The 19,984-nt window shown below is 40.9% G+C and overlaps 1 protein-coding gene across 1 annotated transcript; it reads right to left on the bottom strand.

Moving 5' to 3' along the window:
- Positions 1–8,285: 8,285 nt before the first annotated feature.
- LOC124130955 (monocarboxylate transporter 12-like) lies at positions 8,286–19,516 on the bottom strand. Its single transcript, XM_046494009.2, has 5 exons — positions 18,867–19,516; positions 11,946–12,089; positions 10,586–11,509; positions 10,145–10,195; positions 8,286–8,997 (listed from the first exon to the last, which is right to left on the bottom strand). Exons 1-5 carry the CDS (start codon positions 19,060–19,062, stop codon positions 8,906–8,908), a joined length of 1,407 nt encoding a protein of 468 aa, XP_046349965.2. The 5' UTR covers positions 19,063–19,516; the 3' UTR covers positions 8,286–8,905.
- Positions 19,517–19,984: the final 468 nt, after the last annotated feature.

Below are 19,984 nucleotides of genomic sequence, written 5' to 3' on the forward strand. Positions count from 1 at the left end.
TGAACTAACAGCTTGCAAACACAATTCGTTGTGTTATCGAGTTCATGAATACGTATATAAATTAATTTCCCACAGTATCATAGTCTATCATACAGGCCCTAAAACAAATATATCCAATACAGCCTATGCAAGTCTATAATATCTGGCAAGTCTACATTACCGCAGTGCGTGAAAATAAAATAAAAATAATTGGGCTCCTTTGTATAAAATGTTATAACAATTATTTAGTTTTATCTGTAAAAATATGTTCATGTCATAGGCTAGGTCTATGATTGTGGGTTCGAATCCCGGTTCGCCCCGATTATGTTTCTAGGTTTGTCAGCACAATACCCGTGCTCGTGGGTTTCACCGAAGTGGTAAACGTCTGAGACCTACATCACTTCGGGCTTTCCTCCCACATTAAGCTGACACGCCGCGATATAACTGGAATAATGTTAAAAGCGGCGCTAAACCTAACTCACTCACCCATAGGCTAGGTGTTAGCCTAACAGTATTATTTCATAGCCAAATAATAGGCGAAGCCATATTCCCATTGTTTTGTTTCTGAACTCACATGAGATTACCGGCAGGTATTTATTCATCACTATGTTAATCACGTTGCATTGAACGGTTCATGTATGCTGAACAAAAAACGTTATTCATGATCCTTTGTTCAGTATATTGAGCAAACTTGTTACTAATGTTACTATGTTTTGACATACTCATCACGTCCATACAGCATTGGCAAATGTAAACTACTGTAGGGAATACTGAAAGCAAATTACCATGCACAGAAGATACCGGGTGTAACAGTTGGGTGTAACGACGCTTTTAACATTATTCCAGTTATATCACGGCGTGTCAGCTTAATGTATGAGGGAAGCCCGAAGTGATGCAGGTCTCAGACGTTTACCACTTTGGTGAAACCCACGAGCACGGGTATGGTGCTGACAAACCTACAAACATAATCGGGACGAACCGGGATTCAAACCAAGAATCATAGGTTTCTGACGTGCCTAAGGGACGCAGCTCTGCACAGCGAATCGCGGCGCCTTAGACGACTGGGCCACCCGTGCCCCCCCTCACATAGTTTGAATATAAACGTAGGACAGGCACATATAATACAGATATAGCTTTAACATAAGAAGAGTTTAACAGAGACAAAGTAACATAATATACTTTACAGCATGCAGCACAGTTCCCAGAGTTTCAGCCCTTGTTGTAGCCTAGTGGTTCGAGCCTCCGCTCGTAACGCTAAAGGCCAGTGTTCGATTCCTGATATGTTTAGAAATTGTAAAGCACATTTCTGTTGTTCTGTACAGCACACGCTGTGATAGTTGCTTGGGTTTTGCCACGAGAGGTGTAAAACTTATTTCAAAATCTTTCAGAGTGGTAGAGTGGTTTTAGTATCTACCGTTGGCTGTCTTAGGCATTAACTAGATATGTAACCATGAGCTGCGTTCTAACTACACGTAGTGTGAGTGAGTGACTTGGGTGTATAGCTGCCTATGTCCGTCCTCCGCGTCTCCACTTCATAGAAAAGTGGGTGGTGGGTGAGTCTGGTTTAATGCCGCTTTGAATAGAATGTCCAGTTAAAATGTATGAGGGTGATGTGGAAGGAGTGCCCATGGCGATGCGGGTCTTATACGTTTACCACTAAGATGAAACCCACAAGCATGGGTACGGTGCTGACAAATAGAAGCATCAATGTGAACCAGAAATGCTTTGCACGCCTAGGGACAGCAACTCTGCACAGTAATTTTCGGCGCCTCAAACAACTGGGTCACTAGTGTCCTCATAGAAAAGTCCGACGGGTGGCTGAAAAGTTTTGGGCGTTGATAGAGTTGGTTTCTAAGTATTTATCCACATTTCCCACTACGGTATCTAGACGTTCTCACAACAAAGCTGGGGTGCTTGGATCTAATGGTTGTATAAGGCTTCCCCATGGTGTTGTGAAACGTCGTCCACAGCAGAAATGACGTCGTCATCATTTGCATAGACACTTTCTTCTTCAAGATTGAGAAAAGGTTGAAATCTGAGCGTGCCAATTTTGGTGAAAACGGAGACCGTTCCATGGGTTCAAAGCCACTGTAATGCATTGCAGCCATGCAGTTATGTGCACAGGTACTGTTCTGTTGGATTTAGTGAATGTCCATGATGTTTAACCTTGATGGTATCACGCAATTGCAGGCGTAAGATTAGTATATTATTGGTAATTCATGGTCTGACCTTTCTGAACGTTACTTCTTTGATAGGCATTTAGAAGTTGGAGTACTAAGTAAGGATAAGAATTTATGGATGAACAACTTCTTTATTACAATTAAGAGCGACGTTTCGGTGTAGGTTCTAACACCGTTATCAAGCAAGTGTTATACAGAGTATGGTTGACAAGTATATATACAGGTAGCGGGCAATGTTTATACTGGAGTGGAGAAGCCTGTTATTTACACACAAGGGCAGTAACGACAATCATCGGTGAAGTCAGTGACATAAACAAAGAATGAAGCCAGTAATATAAACAACAGGATTATACTCTGTATATAACTTGCCTGATAACGGTGTTAGAACCTACGCTGTAATTGTAATTAAGAAGTTGTTCATCCATATATTCTTATCCTTACTTTCTGAAGGTAGTCCATCAATAGGATTACTTTTGAATGCCTGAAAACCGAAGCCTTCACATTGCCAGCTGGTGGAACAAGCTTTGCATTCTTTGGTGGAGGAGACGTCATGTTTCCACTGCTTTTACAGTTACTGAGCCTGCAGCTGATAGTTACAAGTCGTTCAGCAAAATGAGCTTGTTAAGAAAAGCTCACTAGAGATTTGGAACCTTTCTGATCAGGAGTCAGAAGCCATCGAACACTGAGTGCAGACACTTTTGTCATGGCTGCAAAGGTCATTCTTCAGCATGTTCTCAAATCGGTCCTGATAGACACCCACTGTATTGGTTATGTGACGTATGGTGAGGCGTCGTTCATCCATAATGATATCATAATACACAATTATATTAATGTCAACATTTTCCTAATTGAAGGTCTTCAATCTAGAATTATATTGGGAGGTTCTCTCATCCTCTTGTGAACTCTGCTGCCCACTTCTTAACAGTACGAAAGGGAAACATGTCCACGTGGATGACTGTTTGAGTTAGCCCTCTAAGTTGGATATACTTGATGACAGGGCGGTAGATAACGCTGGCCATTTTCATCAACAGAAAGTGCCGCCTCCGTGGTCTTGTGGTAGAGCGGGGTTCGATCCCCGGCCGCGTCATACCAAAAGACGTTAAAAGATGGTACTTGTTGTTACCCTGTCTGGCGCTCGACATTAAGGGGCTAAAACAAGGACTGGTCGGCTCGGAGTCAGTATACTGTGTCTGAGTGGGGTATTCATATTAAACTGCGGCATTGTATCTCAGTGAGCTAGCACTATAAATCGGCATCAGTCCGGACTAGTACAAGCAGCCACAGACACACACGTGCATGCACGTCGCTATATAAGTGCAATAATCTTGGACGCGACGTTAAACCCAATTTCACCTCATCAACAGAAAACACCTAGTCACTTTCGTTTTGTTGTATGACCCTCGTGCATGATTATCATGGTAGGACAGGGCACATTTACTATGTATGCACAGGTATTACAATATAGATACCACAGCACTATATATAATTATATATTATATTGTCAATGTACAAAATGTTAATACTTTCTTGTTTCATGTCGCTGTCAGCCATAGTCTAGCTATACCGCGGGACCTGTAAGTGACACTCATTTTATCATGAACCGGTTGTCAAAAGTAGCACATTACATATGTTGACCTGATGGTGATAGCCATATATGTGACATGCATGGTAGGTAGTATAAAACACTGTATGAGACAGACTCATTCCATGCGATGTCGTTCAGCAGTTGGCGTGTATTTATTAAGTATAGAATCGATTAGGGTAACCATAGCTTCAGTACATAGCACATACATTACACACAGATCAAAGACAAAACTCATTTTATTTTTAAAAATGTAATGTACAATAGGAAATCATTTAAAATATATACCAGTATATCAACATTCCTGAATGAAAATGGCGAATTAACAATAAGCTGGAGACGTCATAGGTCGATTTACCTGTGAATATAGATCAGCTAAAAAGGTTTGCACCGTTTAAAGAAAAATAAATTATAATTTAAGGAATACTTTAAAATAAAAAAAACGTCAGATATACTCGATGATTTGACAGCGTTTCAGGGTAGTCAAATAGCCAATTCCTTCAACGATTTATACACCTGCACTGCACTACAAGTGAAACAGACTCATTTGTTGCATAATTATAACTATCCATAAAACAGTCAACTTACCAATTATGTCGACCAAAATTCCGGTAGCTCCAGTCTTTGGTGTCTTCATTTCACAACTGCTCATGTACAATTGAGCTTGCTCCTTCTACGGCGATTTCAAAGTGTGTCATACAATTTGTTTGATCAGGGCGACACAATTCAAGGTCTTAAAAGGCTTTCAAAGCATTTATGGTAGTCACGAGGAGGACATTGTAGGACCAAAATGATTCAGGAAACCATTCACCATTTGGACGTGTACCATATGTTCCCGTATCTGCTCAGGTGAACAGTTGACTTGACTTTGCATGTGTTTGGAACGGGTACCACCGGTGGGACAGGATACGCTCACATTATCTCGAACATCTGGTATCATCACTATTTGATAGTGTTTCACGAACACATGCTCCTGATATCGCTAGACCGCCTCTGTGGTCTTGTGGTAGAGCGTCCGCCCGGAGAGCGGAAGGTCCAGGGTTCGATCCCGGGCCGCGTCATACAAAAAGACGTTAAAAGATTGTACTTGTTGTTACCCTGTCTGGCGCTCGGCATTATGGGGCTAAAACAAGGACTGGTCGGCTCGGAGTCAGTATACTGTGTCTGAGTGGGGTATTCATGTTAAACTGCGGCATCGTATCTCAGTGAGCTAGCACTATAAATCGGCATCAGTCCGGACTAGTACAAGCAGCCACACACACACATACACGTGCATGCACGTCGCTATATAAGTGCAATAATCTTGGACGCGACGTTAAACCCAATTTCACCTCACCTGATATCGCTGTAATTGTACGGCGACTTCAATGCTTGTCACATACATTTCCTATGAATATGGAAATAATGTTGTGAGTCACTTTTACGTGTATTTACATAGTTGCAGGTTGTGCTATAACAATGATCTAATTATTTAAATAATACAGCTCAATTGCATCACCATTCATTATGCAGAAACCCACATGTATGATTTATGCTGACATTTTCAAATTTAAACTTTCGTTAATTAAGAATAATTAACACATTTTCCAAAAACATATGAAGTACACATTCCAGTTGTCGCTGTAATTTCAGCTAACTGTGATCAGAGATCTCTAGTGTGCAAACAGTCATATAAGCACACATTCCATTTGAATCCCTGTAATTTCAGCTAACTGCGATCACGGATCTCTATCTAGTGTGCAAAGAGTTGTGTTACATACATATAGAATACTAAACGAGCTCCCGTGTAATACCAATTTTATGAAACGAGTGAAAAGTTCTGGTATCTGACGAGCGAAAGCGAGTCAGATACCACAACTATTCACGAGTTTCATTAAATTGGTTTTACACGGGAGCGAGTTTAGTATTTTATTTATAACTGGCCATTTATAACGTTTTTAGAATTATACTGTTGAGTGTGAATAGGCTGACACCTACACGATCCACGTCATAATCCAACTGAGTTTAACACAGTAATACTTCAAATACGTCATGACGTATGAATTTAATACCATCCAACGGTCCACCATTAGAATTCAGGCGTCCGTTCCACAAAATTATCGTAGCGTTAAGGTTATCGCAACTCATATACTTTTAACTTAGACCAACGACTGTCGTTGCGCTACCGTACGATCGCCTTGTGGAACGGGGCCTTGCAAGTTTACATACCATCCAACGGTCCACCATTAGAATTCAGGCGTCCGTTCCACAAAATTATCGTAGCGTTAAGGTTATCGCAACTCATATACTTTTAACTTAGACCAACGACTGTCGTTGCGCTTCCGTACGATCGCCTTGTGGAACGGGGCCTTGCAAGTTTACAATCACGTCACAATACCCCATGACGTAATTTGTCGAATTTTGTTGCAAGATCCTTATATAATCCCCAGGGAGCTGAGAATGAAAACCGAGTGATAACTGATCCATTGACCGGGGTAATAATAGTGCAGCGCTATGAGCATCCACTTGGTGAATGGATTCCTGCGCAATATAAATGCACTTATTATTATTTAAGGCCACATGGCCCTTTGTAAGTTGACAGTTCAGTTGATGTTTTTGGTAACGTTATATATATGATATACACAATCTGAAAGAGAATATATGTTGTAACAGTAGAAATAGTGGACATATAACACCAACATTGTAGGATTTTTAAATATGAAGACGTCAACACCTGAGTGTCAGCGAAAAGGGTAAGCATTCAACATGACACAGCTAGTCAGTAACATCGGACAGTCAGACAGTTCATTGAGTAAAAAGGCCTAGGCTCATAATATACAATGAGTGAGTATGGTTTTACGCCGCTTTTAGCAATATTCCAGCAATATCACGGCGGGGGACACCAGAAATGGGCTTCACACATTGTACCCATGTCGGGAATCGAACCCGGGTCTTCAGCGTGACGAGCGAACGCTTTAACCACTAGGCTACCCGACCGCCCCATAATATACAGTGTTTAACTGGATGAACTGCGCGTGCCAATGAATTAATTAAATTTCTCTTTGCCGCTAAACTTAATACAAATATACATATATTCCATACCTCATATATGTTATATACAAACTTCGATAATCATTTAAGGATTGACTGGGTATTTGTTTCGGTCCATTGAGGTATGAATAGAAAAACCGATGTGCAACGTATGAATCCGCGTAAATGAAATGAATGCTATAACATTGGGAAATGAATGCAATAACACGTGACCAAGTCAGCTAATCAGAATGCAGGAATTTCAATGAACACAAAGCAAATTATCATGGAATACAGTCAACTGTGTCACATGTTATGAATGTATGGATTTACGCCGAAGTCTCGCTCGTTTTCAAATATAACCCTACCGGGGGCAATAACAGTGTGCCTTTACAAGCGAACTGTGTAATCACCCAGAGTCCCCACCTTCACAAGAGAAGGTAAGACGCGCATAATGAAGACAACATATAGTATAATATACTGGTATCTTATGTCACCCAAACACATGTTATTTAGCAGATAAAGAAATTGTACATATATTATTGTAATATTGAACAAATGAGGAGTTTTCAAATGGTTTCCCGTATTGTTTTGATTGAAATATGTCGCATTCAGACATCGCTAGTTGTCATCAATATACAGCATATGACTCATTCAGGCATCACTAGGTCTCATCAATACACAATATGGATTGGCATTGAAGATGTCTCTTTCAGACATCACTAGGCATCATCAAATACACAACATAGATTTGTAGTTAAGGTGGATTGAAAATATTCCTCAATGAATTCTTCATTTAGAACAATGTCAACATGGTTCATCATATACAAATACTTCTTTGGATCGTTAAGGTGAGGTGAGGTGAAATGGGGTTTAACGTCGCGTCCAAGATTATTGCACTTATATAGCGACGTGCATGTACGTGTGTGTGTGTGTGTGTGTGGCTGCTTGTACTAGTCCGGTACTATACCATGCCGCAGTTTAACATGAATACCCCACTCAGACACAGTATACTGACTCCGAGCCGACCAGTCCTTGGTTTAGCCCCTTAATGCCGAGCGCCAGACAGGGTAACAACAAGTACCATCTTTTAACGTCTTTTGGTATGACGCGGCCGGGGATCGAACCCGGACCTTCCGCTCTTCGGGCGGACGCTCTACCACTAGACCACGGAGGCGGTCGGATCGTTAAGGGAAACACCATTTAATATTAGATGTTTGAGTGTGTGGCGTGTTTGTGGGGCTAGAATTTGTAAAAGAGAGAGGATATTAATTTCTCTCACTGCATCAAAGTACACAATCAAATGTCTGTGAAGAGAGGAACCGAATGAAGTCAGTTTTGCAGAACACCTAGAGTGAACAGTGAATAGTTACTGTATTTAGGTCAAACCCATCTTTCCGAGGCAAGGGAGTTAACTGACTTTAAAAGTCCAGTTTCCACCCTAGCCGAACTAGGCAGGAATTCCAGGGCTCGATCGTTGCGCCACCTGTGGCTATTACAAGTTATGTCCCTTCCATGCCTCTCCCATGGACCAATCAGATTCCACCTCTCGTGTCACTTGCATTTGCTTCAAACAAAATGGCGGCGCCCTGTCAAAACGATCTGATTGATAATCAAGATCTAGATTGTGATAAAACGAGTCTTACATCCCGAAGTGCAGCCAATCATGCGAGAACCTTGATTAAAAACATGAAAAGATTTGGAAAATGTCTGTTGATCACGAGTTGGCGGAGCACATGCGTTACAAATCCTGCAATCGACAGACATTTTCATGACAGTTTACGGACCGGATTTCGATTTCGTTGCGCGATTTTGATTGGACTATGCATAGACTCGTTAGTCAAGCCAAAATGTAACTCAATAATACCAGCCTAGTTTGGCAGGGTGGAAACTGGACTTTTATAGTCAGCTAACTCCCTTGCTTCGGGAAGATGGGTAAAACCTGAGGAACGTGTTCTTTTCAAAAGACGTTTATGTGCTAACGTATTTCACATATGCAAATCAATAATACCTATGCATTTATATTGTTAGGAGTATATGTTCAGGAATAAATATAAAGGTAAAAAAATGTTCCTGGAAGTGTAGTAATTAAAGACACCCGCATACATTGTTGTCATTGATGGTTCCCCATTAACATAGATGTGTCTTCATGTTACTATTTCACCTCAAACTCTTTTTCACATTCTACTCTTGTTCTAAATACACTTATTGCAGCTGTCGTCATCGAGCTTAGAAACAAACATGTACCTGCAACAAGAAGAAAAAACAAACTAGAAAAGTGTTCATGTGGCCATTGAAGTTCAAATTCAAATTTAGGAGGGTGGACGATTGTCCCTGCGTAGAGTTGCGTCCCTTTTGTACGACAGACACCTATGTTTGTGGTTTCGAAACCCCCATTATGTTTCTAAGTTTGTCAGCTCGTCGGTTTCACCAAGGTGGTAAACGTCTGTGACCCGCATCACTTCGGGCTTCCCTTCCACATTAAGCTGACACGCCGTGATCTGACTGGAATACTGTTAAAAGCGGCTATAAAACCCAACCCAATACAGGCATAAACGGATACTTTTAAATAAGATGCATCATCATAAGAAATCGATTGACTTTAGCATAATTTGTACAAATATATTATTTGTTTGTTTAAATTTCTTATCGCCGCATTCATCAATATTCCAGTTATATGACGGCGGTCTGCCAATAATCGAGTCTTCACAGATAATTGGCATACGATGATAATTATGCATAATTTAAGTTAGCGAGCCTGACCACCGAATTCCGTCACGTGCCCAAGCATAATCGCTCTTACGACATTGTACAATATATAGAAAAACACAAAACATAGTAAAGTAACTAGTAAAAAACAATTCGAAAGAACATATTGCCTTTACATAAACTGATACATACACATTGCTTGTTGTAGAATAATGGTCTGCTAGTTGGAAAAACATTTGCGATTTATTTTACTCAAAAAGATGGTGTTCAGTTTAGATCATTTAGTTTGATATTTTAGTGTATCGAGGGGTCCTTATTACGTCGGACCGCTTCCATGGTGTAGTAAACAGGGCGTCTGCCTGGAGAAAAGAAGGTTGGTGGTTTGAACCCCGGTCGCGTCACACCGAATGAGTTGTGACCTGATACCTGCCTGACGCTCGGCATTACTGGACTATACGGACTGTCAGAATCCTGTGTCTGAATGGGGTATGCATGTTAAACACGCACACATGCGTGTCGCTAAAGAAGTATAATAATCTTGATCGTGATTCCAAACCCCATCTCACCTTACACCACCTTATTATTTCGAAAGCTATCATGGAAATGTGGCAAAGGGCTAATTGTAATTAATGCGGCTGTCGGATCAGTGTCTATAAGAATTGTTCTCTGTTGAAGCATATCTCACCTGCAAATACATACGTATAATCATAGATTCCGGTACTCTGGTAAATAAAGCCTGAAAAAACACAAAGCCATTCAATACATACAAGGGATTGAAAAGAAATATCTCAGAGTAATGAATTCATTCGTTTGTGAACATTTAAGTGACAAATGCATACACAATCGCCAATTTGTATACGGGACTCCAAACATTGTCCCCAGGGTGAGTGGGTATGTGATTATGGATCTACGCCTTTTCGCAATATTCCAGCAATATCATGGCTTGGGACACCAGAAATGGGCTTCACACACTGTACCCATGTCGAGAATCGAACCTGGGTCTTCAGCGTGACGAGCGAACGCTTTAACCATTAGGCTACCCGACCACTCCCGCATATCTTACATTAAAACAACAAGTTTGATAATTATCTGTGCATCTAATCTGTATTGTAGGTTCAAAACTTACTTGCGATGACTGGTCCTGAGAGATATCCGATTCCACAGAAGAAATACACTATTCCAAAACCAAGCGCAACATTTGACAGTCCTGTCAGTTCTATGACTATGGGGCCCATCAATACATTTGTGACATGGTTGTAGAGTCCATAGAAGAAACTGAAGACTATTTGCCAACGGTATGAATGAGACACAAGAGGGAACAAAATGGTGATTAGTCCAGCTACACCCACAAGACCGACCTGAATAACGGTCATTTCAATACGTGGGTCGGAGGCTAGAAAGCCAATGACAATCCTCGAAAAGAAATCGCCGGCACCCATTACGCTAAGGAGACTAGCGGCTTCTTTAGGGGAACTTCCTTTTTGTTCGACATAGTTTGGTAAATGGAAGACTGCAGACACTTCTCCTAATGACCAGAGCACGATGCTGCAGTTGTACACAAGAAACGATTTCTGAGTGACAAGTTTGAAAGTCTTACACAATAATGATACATTGCCGCTTCTCGCTTCGATATAATCTGTACGTTCCTCAGACCGGTTCCCGGAAAGACAAGGAGATGTTGAAATCCCTTCAGTGGTCACTTGATCCAGTTGATGAAATGGGTCACTTTCACCTAAATCATTCTGTTGTCCATGTTCTTCCTCATCCCGTTGTTCGAACGTCTTTGATGTTGTCCTGTTTCTCTTACTGGAAATAGTTGGTTTTCGAAATAACGATGCAGCAATACATCTTTGGAATGAAATTCCACCCATAATGAGAAGAGCTCCACGTAGATTGTATTCATCAAGGAGATATCTAGCTATAGGACCAGCTGCAAAGAGACCCAATGCTCCTCCCGCAATACACACTCCATAGGCAGCTGATCTCCTCCGTTTAAAATATTGTCCAGGTACCACGCCCACCACGTTTGCACCAAGGCATAATCCTAAACCTAAGGGAAAGTAATATGATGCATCGACAGGTTACATTACAGGATAACATGGTGTCATTATTGAAGATCAGTTAATGAAGCTAACACCTTCAGCGGGAGCGTGGAGCACGCAATATATCCCCTTGCCGTACCTCACATAAGCTTTCAAGAAATGGTCCCACCCAACATTGTATATATTTCCCCCTCACTGTGCTATTTGATGTGCAAAAAAACATATTATACATATGGCTAAATCCAAGATCAAGACAGATTCCTGCTCAAACTACTCATTGGCATTCAGTGATTCACATATTGAAATAATGTGTTTCATCATGAAGATATTCTGAAGCACTACAATACACGACATAGTAAATCAGAATCCTTGAATTCCTGTCATCTTTATGTTGTAAGATATTCACATTCAAGAACGATTAATGTTATGCGATGGAAACGTTACCTGTAATGAATCCATATGTGAATATCAGTCCGGTGATTGTCCGACAAATAGAAGCCAGTGCCATTCCAAACAACGTCAGTATTCCTCCAGCGAGTGCTGTTAGTTTAGACCCAAACCTATGCTGTACCATTCCTGCGACTGGGCCTGGGTAAAAACAATATTACACGAATGTAAATATTTTTCTAGAATACAAATACATGTTTACACAAACACATACATATAACATGACGCCATTGTAAACCGTCTCGGAAAATAAAGTATGCTATTGAAAATTAGATTTGACCGAAAAAGGTTCAAACGTCATCGAAAACGTTGATAGACTGAAGCACTGCAAATGTAAGTTCCACAACACACCCGGTTGGTTTGAAGGGTTCTCATTGAAATCCAGGTGCAGAAACGAAAAAAGCAATGCAATAAATCTTTCCCAATGCATCACAGGTAATGCAAGATCACAAAAGAAACGCATAGGAAGCAATGGGTGCTAACCTTCCAGATTGCAAAAACCCTGAACTGTACTCGTGAACTCGAACTCACTTTATTTCAGCTTCACATCATTAACGAGGCTATATGTAGAGTGCCATGAGTACAGATATGAATTAAGGATGACACTGATAGGTGGAGGTGTGTTCATGATTGTCTACTTAATCAGCAGCCACGATTATTAGACAATGATAATACATGATGGTTTTCGAAATACTACTGACCCGTGAAGATCCGGGGTAGACTAGGTCTTTAGCAACCCATGCTTGCTATAAAAGGCGACTATGCTTGTCGTAAGAGCCAAACACAAAAATTTGCTACACCTGCATCTAAACCACTCCTCCCTACACCACACCCAAACACCATCCCACAAACAAACACCACACCCATAACCGACAGCTCTGTCTGGGGCCCCTACCGAGAAACCGCACCCACCTCACACACACAAGTAGCCACTCAACAAACCACGAACCCTCCCACATCTCACATAGCCAAAACATCAACCCCCGCATGCAAAACAAACCTCAAAATGACCACCACAACACGACCCTCATCCAAGCACCCTACAGCCCATATGGTAACAACGCTCTCCCACAAGCAAGCACAACAACAAAACACAAACACTAAGAAATCATCAGCTACACCCATCCCACAAACACCTTCACAATCCTCCACATCACATGCCTCCCCCATGGAAACTCAATCAGCTAAACCTAATCTAACCGATGACGAAGAATTCTCCACTACTGAGGAAACAATAGACACTACTCCAACTAAAACAAACCAAACTCCCCAACCAGCCAACACCCTAAACCTAAACAACCTCACCTTACTCCTAGCATACATGCATAGTCAAAACTCACCAAAAGCTAGCATGAAATCCTTCTACAAAGTAGCTTTCAATCTAAAATTACCCGATCTTCCCTTCTTCCTCTTTAACCTCCATCTAAAAGAACTCACCGAATAAAATAAAAAATAAAAAATAAATCACCAATCACCCGAACCCAATATTCGAAGGACTAAATATTTTTCAGTGGAACGCCAACGGACTCACCTCCCACGGCCATGAACTAAAAACTAAATTTAAACTAAATAAAGGCCCTCACATTGCTTGTATACAGGAAACCAAATTCTCAAAAAAATCCAAATTCACACTACCTAACTACAACTCAGTTAGAACTGACAGAGCTAAACCGAAAACAAGAAGAGCCGCAGGAGGACTAATCATATTTATCAGGGAAGATATAAATTACGAAGAAATAAAAATAGACACGCCAAACCTAGAAGCCAACGGCATTAAAATCACATTAAATAACCGAAACATAAACATCATAAATATTTACCACTGGGCGGAACAAAAAGTCCAACCTGAGGATCTAAACAAACTACTCCAAATAAGCGATAAATCTACTATATTCCTAGGAGACTTTAACGCTCACCATCCTACATGGAGCATAGATGATAAAATAGATAATCATGGCAAATTAATCTCCGAATGGATAGAAACAAACGACCTAGTACTCCTTAATAGCAACCAACCCACGAGGTACGATAAGATAAACCAAAAAATGTCGGCTATCGACCTAACCATATGCACCGCAGATCTAGCCCAAAGTACTCAATGGGAAGTGCAAGACGTCCCGCTAGGTAGTGACCACTTCCCCATAAACATAACCATAGGAAATACAAACGTACCAATCCAAACAGAAAACCAAGAACCAAAATTCCATTACAATAAAGCTAACTGGGACCAATTCCAAGATATCTGCAACGAAGCTAACTTAAACGAAATAGAAAATAATGATCCAGAAACCTATTGTAAAAACCTTACAGACTATATAATAAACGCAGCCAAAACCTTCATCCCCTTCAAAACATCTAAGACAGGCAAACCGACGGTACCATGGTGGAATGAGGAAATAGAACAGACTAGACGAAAACGTAAATCAGCCTTCAATAAAGCAAAACGCGACTACAAATATTTAAACATAGCCCACGAACTAAACCACCAGGTTCAAAAACTAGTCCAAATAGCCAAAAGTAGAGACTGGAAAAAATTCTGCGAAGGTATAAATAACCGTACAGATGCCAGAACGGTCTGGCGCAAAATCCACGCCATCAGAGGCTTAAAACGACATAAAAAAAACCCTAACATTGACAACTCAACCAACCCCGCCCAAAAAGCAAATAATCTCGCCAACCACTTTTCGGCCGTTAGCAGTAACACCAACTTCAGTAAAAAATTCCAAGATAAACTTAAAACAGAAAACAAACCCACAAAAGAACCAAACAATAACAATCTAGAAATAAATCAACCCTACACAATGGAGGAGCTCCTCTACGTAATCCAAAACAGGAAAAAGGGCACAGCCCCAGGATTAGACCTAACTTCTTACCAAATAATTAAAACACTCCCCCTAAAACTACTCCAGGCACTACTCAAACTATACAATCTCATCTACCTAAACGGACAGGTTCCTACTCCCTGGAAACAGGCCCTAGTCATACCAATCCCTAAACCTAATAAACCAGCTAATCAAGCTAACTCATATAGACCAATATCCCTAACTTCAAACTTATGTAAAGTAATGGAATCAATGGCTAAAAATAGATTACAACATTACTTAACCCAAAATAACATCATAAACCCAGATCAAAGCGGTTTCACTCCTGGCCGCTCAACCCTAGATAACCTCGCCCGACTAGAACAAGATATTAAGACAGGACAGCTAAATAAACAATATACCACAGGCATCTTCTTAGACTTCTCTAAAGCTTTCGACATGGTATGGCACGATGGGCTAATACAAAAACTTAAAAAAATAGGACTCAAAGGTCAGATAATAAACTACATCCAGGACTTCCTAAACAATCGTAAAATAACCGTGGGTATAGACCAAACTCTATCGGACCAATGTCCCCTAGAAAATGGTACTCCACAGGGCAGTATCCTCAGCCCCACCCTCTTCAATATAATGATAAACGATCTATTCGAGGGCCTATCCCCTAAAGTAAACACATCAAAATTCGCGGATGATGGAGCCATCTGGATCCGCACTAAAAGCATGAACATGGTCCAAAATTTACTCCAAAAATCTCTTAATAAAATACAACAATGGGCTGACAAATGGGGCTTCTCCCTTAACTCAGAAAAAACAACAGGAATAGTATTCAAACATAAAAACATGAAACCCGCCTCCCCAATCCTCCAGCTAAACAATCAAACAATCAAATTTCAAAAACAAACCAAATTCTTAGGACTTATTTTCGATGAACATCTCACCTGGGATGCTCACATCCAAAACCTAACAACTAAATGCAGTAAAGACCTAAACACCCTAAGATGCCTAACTGGCTCTAACTGGGGAGCATCCAAAGATACCCTCCTCTCTCTCTACATATCACTAATTAGATCTAAACTAGACTACGGCTGCGCCATATACAACACCCTAAACAACTCTCTATCTAAAAAACTTGACTCAATACAATATCAGGCTCTCAAACTAATTACACGCACCCAACATGGCACCTCCTACATCTCACTTCAGGCCTTAACAGGAGAAATGCCACTAAGTCTACGCAGGGAACAGCTAAGCTTAAATTTCTGGGCCGCGTCCCAATCAAACCCTCTCATCCAAAACTTAATAAACCAAAACATCAGCCCCAAAAACCAAGCTCTAGCTCGTAAACACCCCTTACTTACCCCAATATCCCAAAGAATAACAAACTACCTAAATGAACACCAAATTAAAAATCTTAAACAAAACTGCAAACAATCAAATATCTTCACCCCTAAACTTAAAATACCCAAAATAGACACAACACTAGCTAGCCAAATAAATAAACAAACCGACCCAAACATAGCTAAAACTACCACACTAGCATACATACACGAAAATTGGCCAAATTGGTGTCACATTTACACGGACGGATCCTCAGATCCGACCTCCAAACACACAGGTTTCGGAGTCCATACCACACAACCAACTAAAACCACACAATCCTTCCGACTCCCAAACAACCAATCAATATTCACGGCAGAACTAATGGGCATGGCCTCAGCCCTCCATAATCAACAATCCAAAAACCACCAAAAAATCCTAATACTTACCGACTCCCTAAGTGGACTGCAAGCCCTCCAAAACAAAAATACCAAAAACCGACCTAAATTAATAAATCAAATACTTAAAAGCTCCAACGACCTAACTAAGGCAGGCAAACAAGTAACCTTCTTGTGGATACCCGCCCACGTAGGATTATACGGTAATGAAAACGCCGATAAAGCAGCTAAACTATCCCTCAAAATCCCAGAAATAAGCTTAAACTTACCCATCTCAAAATCTGAAATTAAAAGTGTAAACAAGCAAAAAATCACCAAAAAATGGCATAACCTATATCTAAACTCAAATAGCCAAATCAAAAAAGTGCTCAGCAAACCACTAACCAAACCAAAAATTCTCCATCCATCCAAAAAAATCGACAGAGTAATCACTAAACTCCAAACAGGACACACCAACCTAAATAACCACCTAAATTTTTTTTAAAAACACACTACAGGTAACTGCCCACACTGCAAACAACCAGAAACCCCAGAACACGCACTCATCCACTGCACACACTACCTAACACATCGAACCGCATTACAAACCACCCTCAATCTAAACAAGGCTCTAACTCTAGAAGCAATACTAAACCCACAAAATAAACTAGAAAACTTCAAGGCCTTAGGCGTATTCTTAATCAAAACGGAACTAATAAAACGCATCTAAAAACACAATAACTCACCAAATCAAAATCACATAAACAAACAAACATACACCATACCCAGCTCCCTTAGTTCTCCTCCCCAATCCCATCGGCATCTATTCCAAATCTCAAAATTCCCAAATTCTATATAAGCAACCCCTAAAACCCCCCTCTTGGGTTGCACAGACCACCTTCGCCCCTTTCGGAAACACATTAAATGGCCTGGCCGGGCCCGTGTGCGAAATACGCATCAGTCGGAAAGCGCACGTTAAATCTCCAAAGTAAGTAAGTAAGTAAGTCGTAAGAGCCGACTAACGGGATCGGGTGGTCAGGCTCGCTGACTTGGTTGATCCATGTCATCGTATTCCAATTGCGTGGACTGATGTTCATGATGCCAATAACTGGATTGTCTGGTCCAGACTCTATTATTTACAGACCGCCGTCATATAGCTGGAATATTGCTGAGTGCGGCTTTAAACAACAAACAAATCAAAATACTACTATTTTTACTTACTATTTGCTTGGCACAGGTATATCTAATCAATGTGTCCTTCTGAACAGGTAATTCCCTATTACATGTTCTAAATTGTATAGCGGTTACAAACAGCTGAAATGGGAGACTTGATAAATACATTCACGTCTACAATGTTATATGACGCTTACCATAAATACAAGCTTCAACTGATGATAGCACTGAGAAGAGGATGGCTGTAAATGATTGTCTACGAAATCAACAGCATTGGTTGTCAAACAATCATATTACTCCATGGATTTCGGAGGAGTATTTTGTTATAACATTTTGCACACTATTCATGTTCAAGATGGCAGTAAACTCATTAACACCAGGTCTTACAACTTACCTGAGAAAAGTATATCTGATCCATCTGCCTTGGTTAACTGGTAATCTTTTATTACATATTCTACAATTTACAGGTAGTATTAATAGCTGGGGTTGGATACTTAATGAATAGACTTCAAGTCTCCAATGCTATACGAAGTGCACAATAAATATGCATTTAAATTAAGGATGACATTGACAGGTGGAGATGTGTGAATGAAAACTTTTGCAAGAATCCACCACGCGAACTCATACAGTTTGCACATCGGTTTTTCGATTCATACCTCAATGAACCGAAACAAATACACAGTCAATCCTTAAGTAGTCTATAATGTCATATGACCATGAATATGAAACCAAACTAAGAATAGCACTCCCAGGTGGGATGTACAAGACAGGACAGTACTTACTCAACAATAGCGGTTGTTAAACAATCATATTAGTTCATGGTTTTCAAAATAATAACTATAAATCGTGACAACATTTGTAATTTTGATACATTATTAGTTTCAAGAGACTATTCACTGGGATGACTGGAACTTGCGCACTTTCCATTTGCTCAAAAAGTTCGCCAGGAAATGAAATGAAACGGCAGCAACTGCGTCAGGACGCCGCATCAGTCGACGTGCTGTCCTACGACTACTCCGTGTCGCAGGTATTCGAGCCCGCTGGCAGGGAGTGTATTCCATTATGATGGTCGTGTTCGGGTGTAGCGTCCTTAGTCGGTGTGGGTGTGTGGGCGTGTGGGGATGGGTGTGGGTGTAGGGGTGGGGGTGCACCACGTCGCGATCAATATAGTGGCGGCTGTGGTTCATCGTCCGTCTTACTACAACCGAATGAAAACGTTGAACACCTACCTAGTAATGTATAGGAGCCGATGAGGGTTGACCCGATCCATGACACTTTTGTGATGTCATTCTCCACCACCTCCATCAAAGCAATGTTAAATATTCCGGACGAATAAATGATGATACCATCTATAAGCTGAATACTGAGGGCTGCTCCCAGCGCTACCCAGGCGTACCCACGGTCAACGTCGACTCCTGTCTCCATGTTTCACTGGATACAGAAAGCAATGGACTCCACGAAGAATGTTGACACACACGAAATCTTAACCGGGAGCCACACAAATGGATGTGTACACAGTAATTTCAGAATATTCAAACTCGCAGTTAATCAAACTCTGTGCGTGATAGCCATGTAAATCACACAACACATGAATATAACCTATTGTAGCTTATGCCTGTGTTACTATCACCACGATTGAGGCGGCTTTCTAACAACCAGATGGTATCCAGGACCAATTATGTACCAAAGGTCAATGTTATTACCTGTCGACACAATGAGTGAGCTTCTCTCCAGCATGCCTGTTGACAATCGTCATCTTCAGAATGTTACACTTTTAACGTAACCGTTGAATGCGTGTCTCAGCATACTACTAGCATTTGACCTCGGAGACTTACAGAGGCAGCTTGTCACAGTTAGAATACATTGCGTGTATAACATGCTGCTGCGTGCTGTGCGTGCTGTTGAATTCATGTTGTGGACAGATCCAGTGACGTCATGGTTCAGGAGCAGTACACAAACACTCCATGTGCTGTCCTCCAGCTGTAGGAGTTATCGAGTATCAAACGCTTTAACTCCTGCATTCACAATTCGCAGCTCACTCATGCAGTCGTAATTTGAATGAGCATTACTGACTCCAGCTATCACAGCGTATAGGCCTCGGCATAGGCCTTCAGTGTACAAGAAAGGAATAGACATGTTGGAATGTATAGAAATTGAATTGAAATACATAATAGACAGACGGTATAGCATTTGACACTGTAAATGGACCTTGTTTATGGCAGGACTGCTACGAATTGGAGTCAAAATACTGTGAGGGGCGGTTGGATGGTTAAAGCGTTCACGGCGAAAACCCGAGTTCCTTTCCCCACATGGGTGCAACGTGTGACGCCCATTTCCGGTATATCCG

The sequence above is a fragment of the Haliotis rufescens genome, unplaced genomic scaffold (assembly GCF_023055435.1).
Source record: "Haliotis rufescens isolate VD_foot unplaced genomic scaffold, xgHalRufe1.0.p SCAF_9, whole genome shotgun sequence".
Lineage (NCBI taxonomy): Eukaryota > Metazoa > Mollusca > Gastropoda > Lepetellida > Haliotidae > Haliotis > Haliotis rufescens.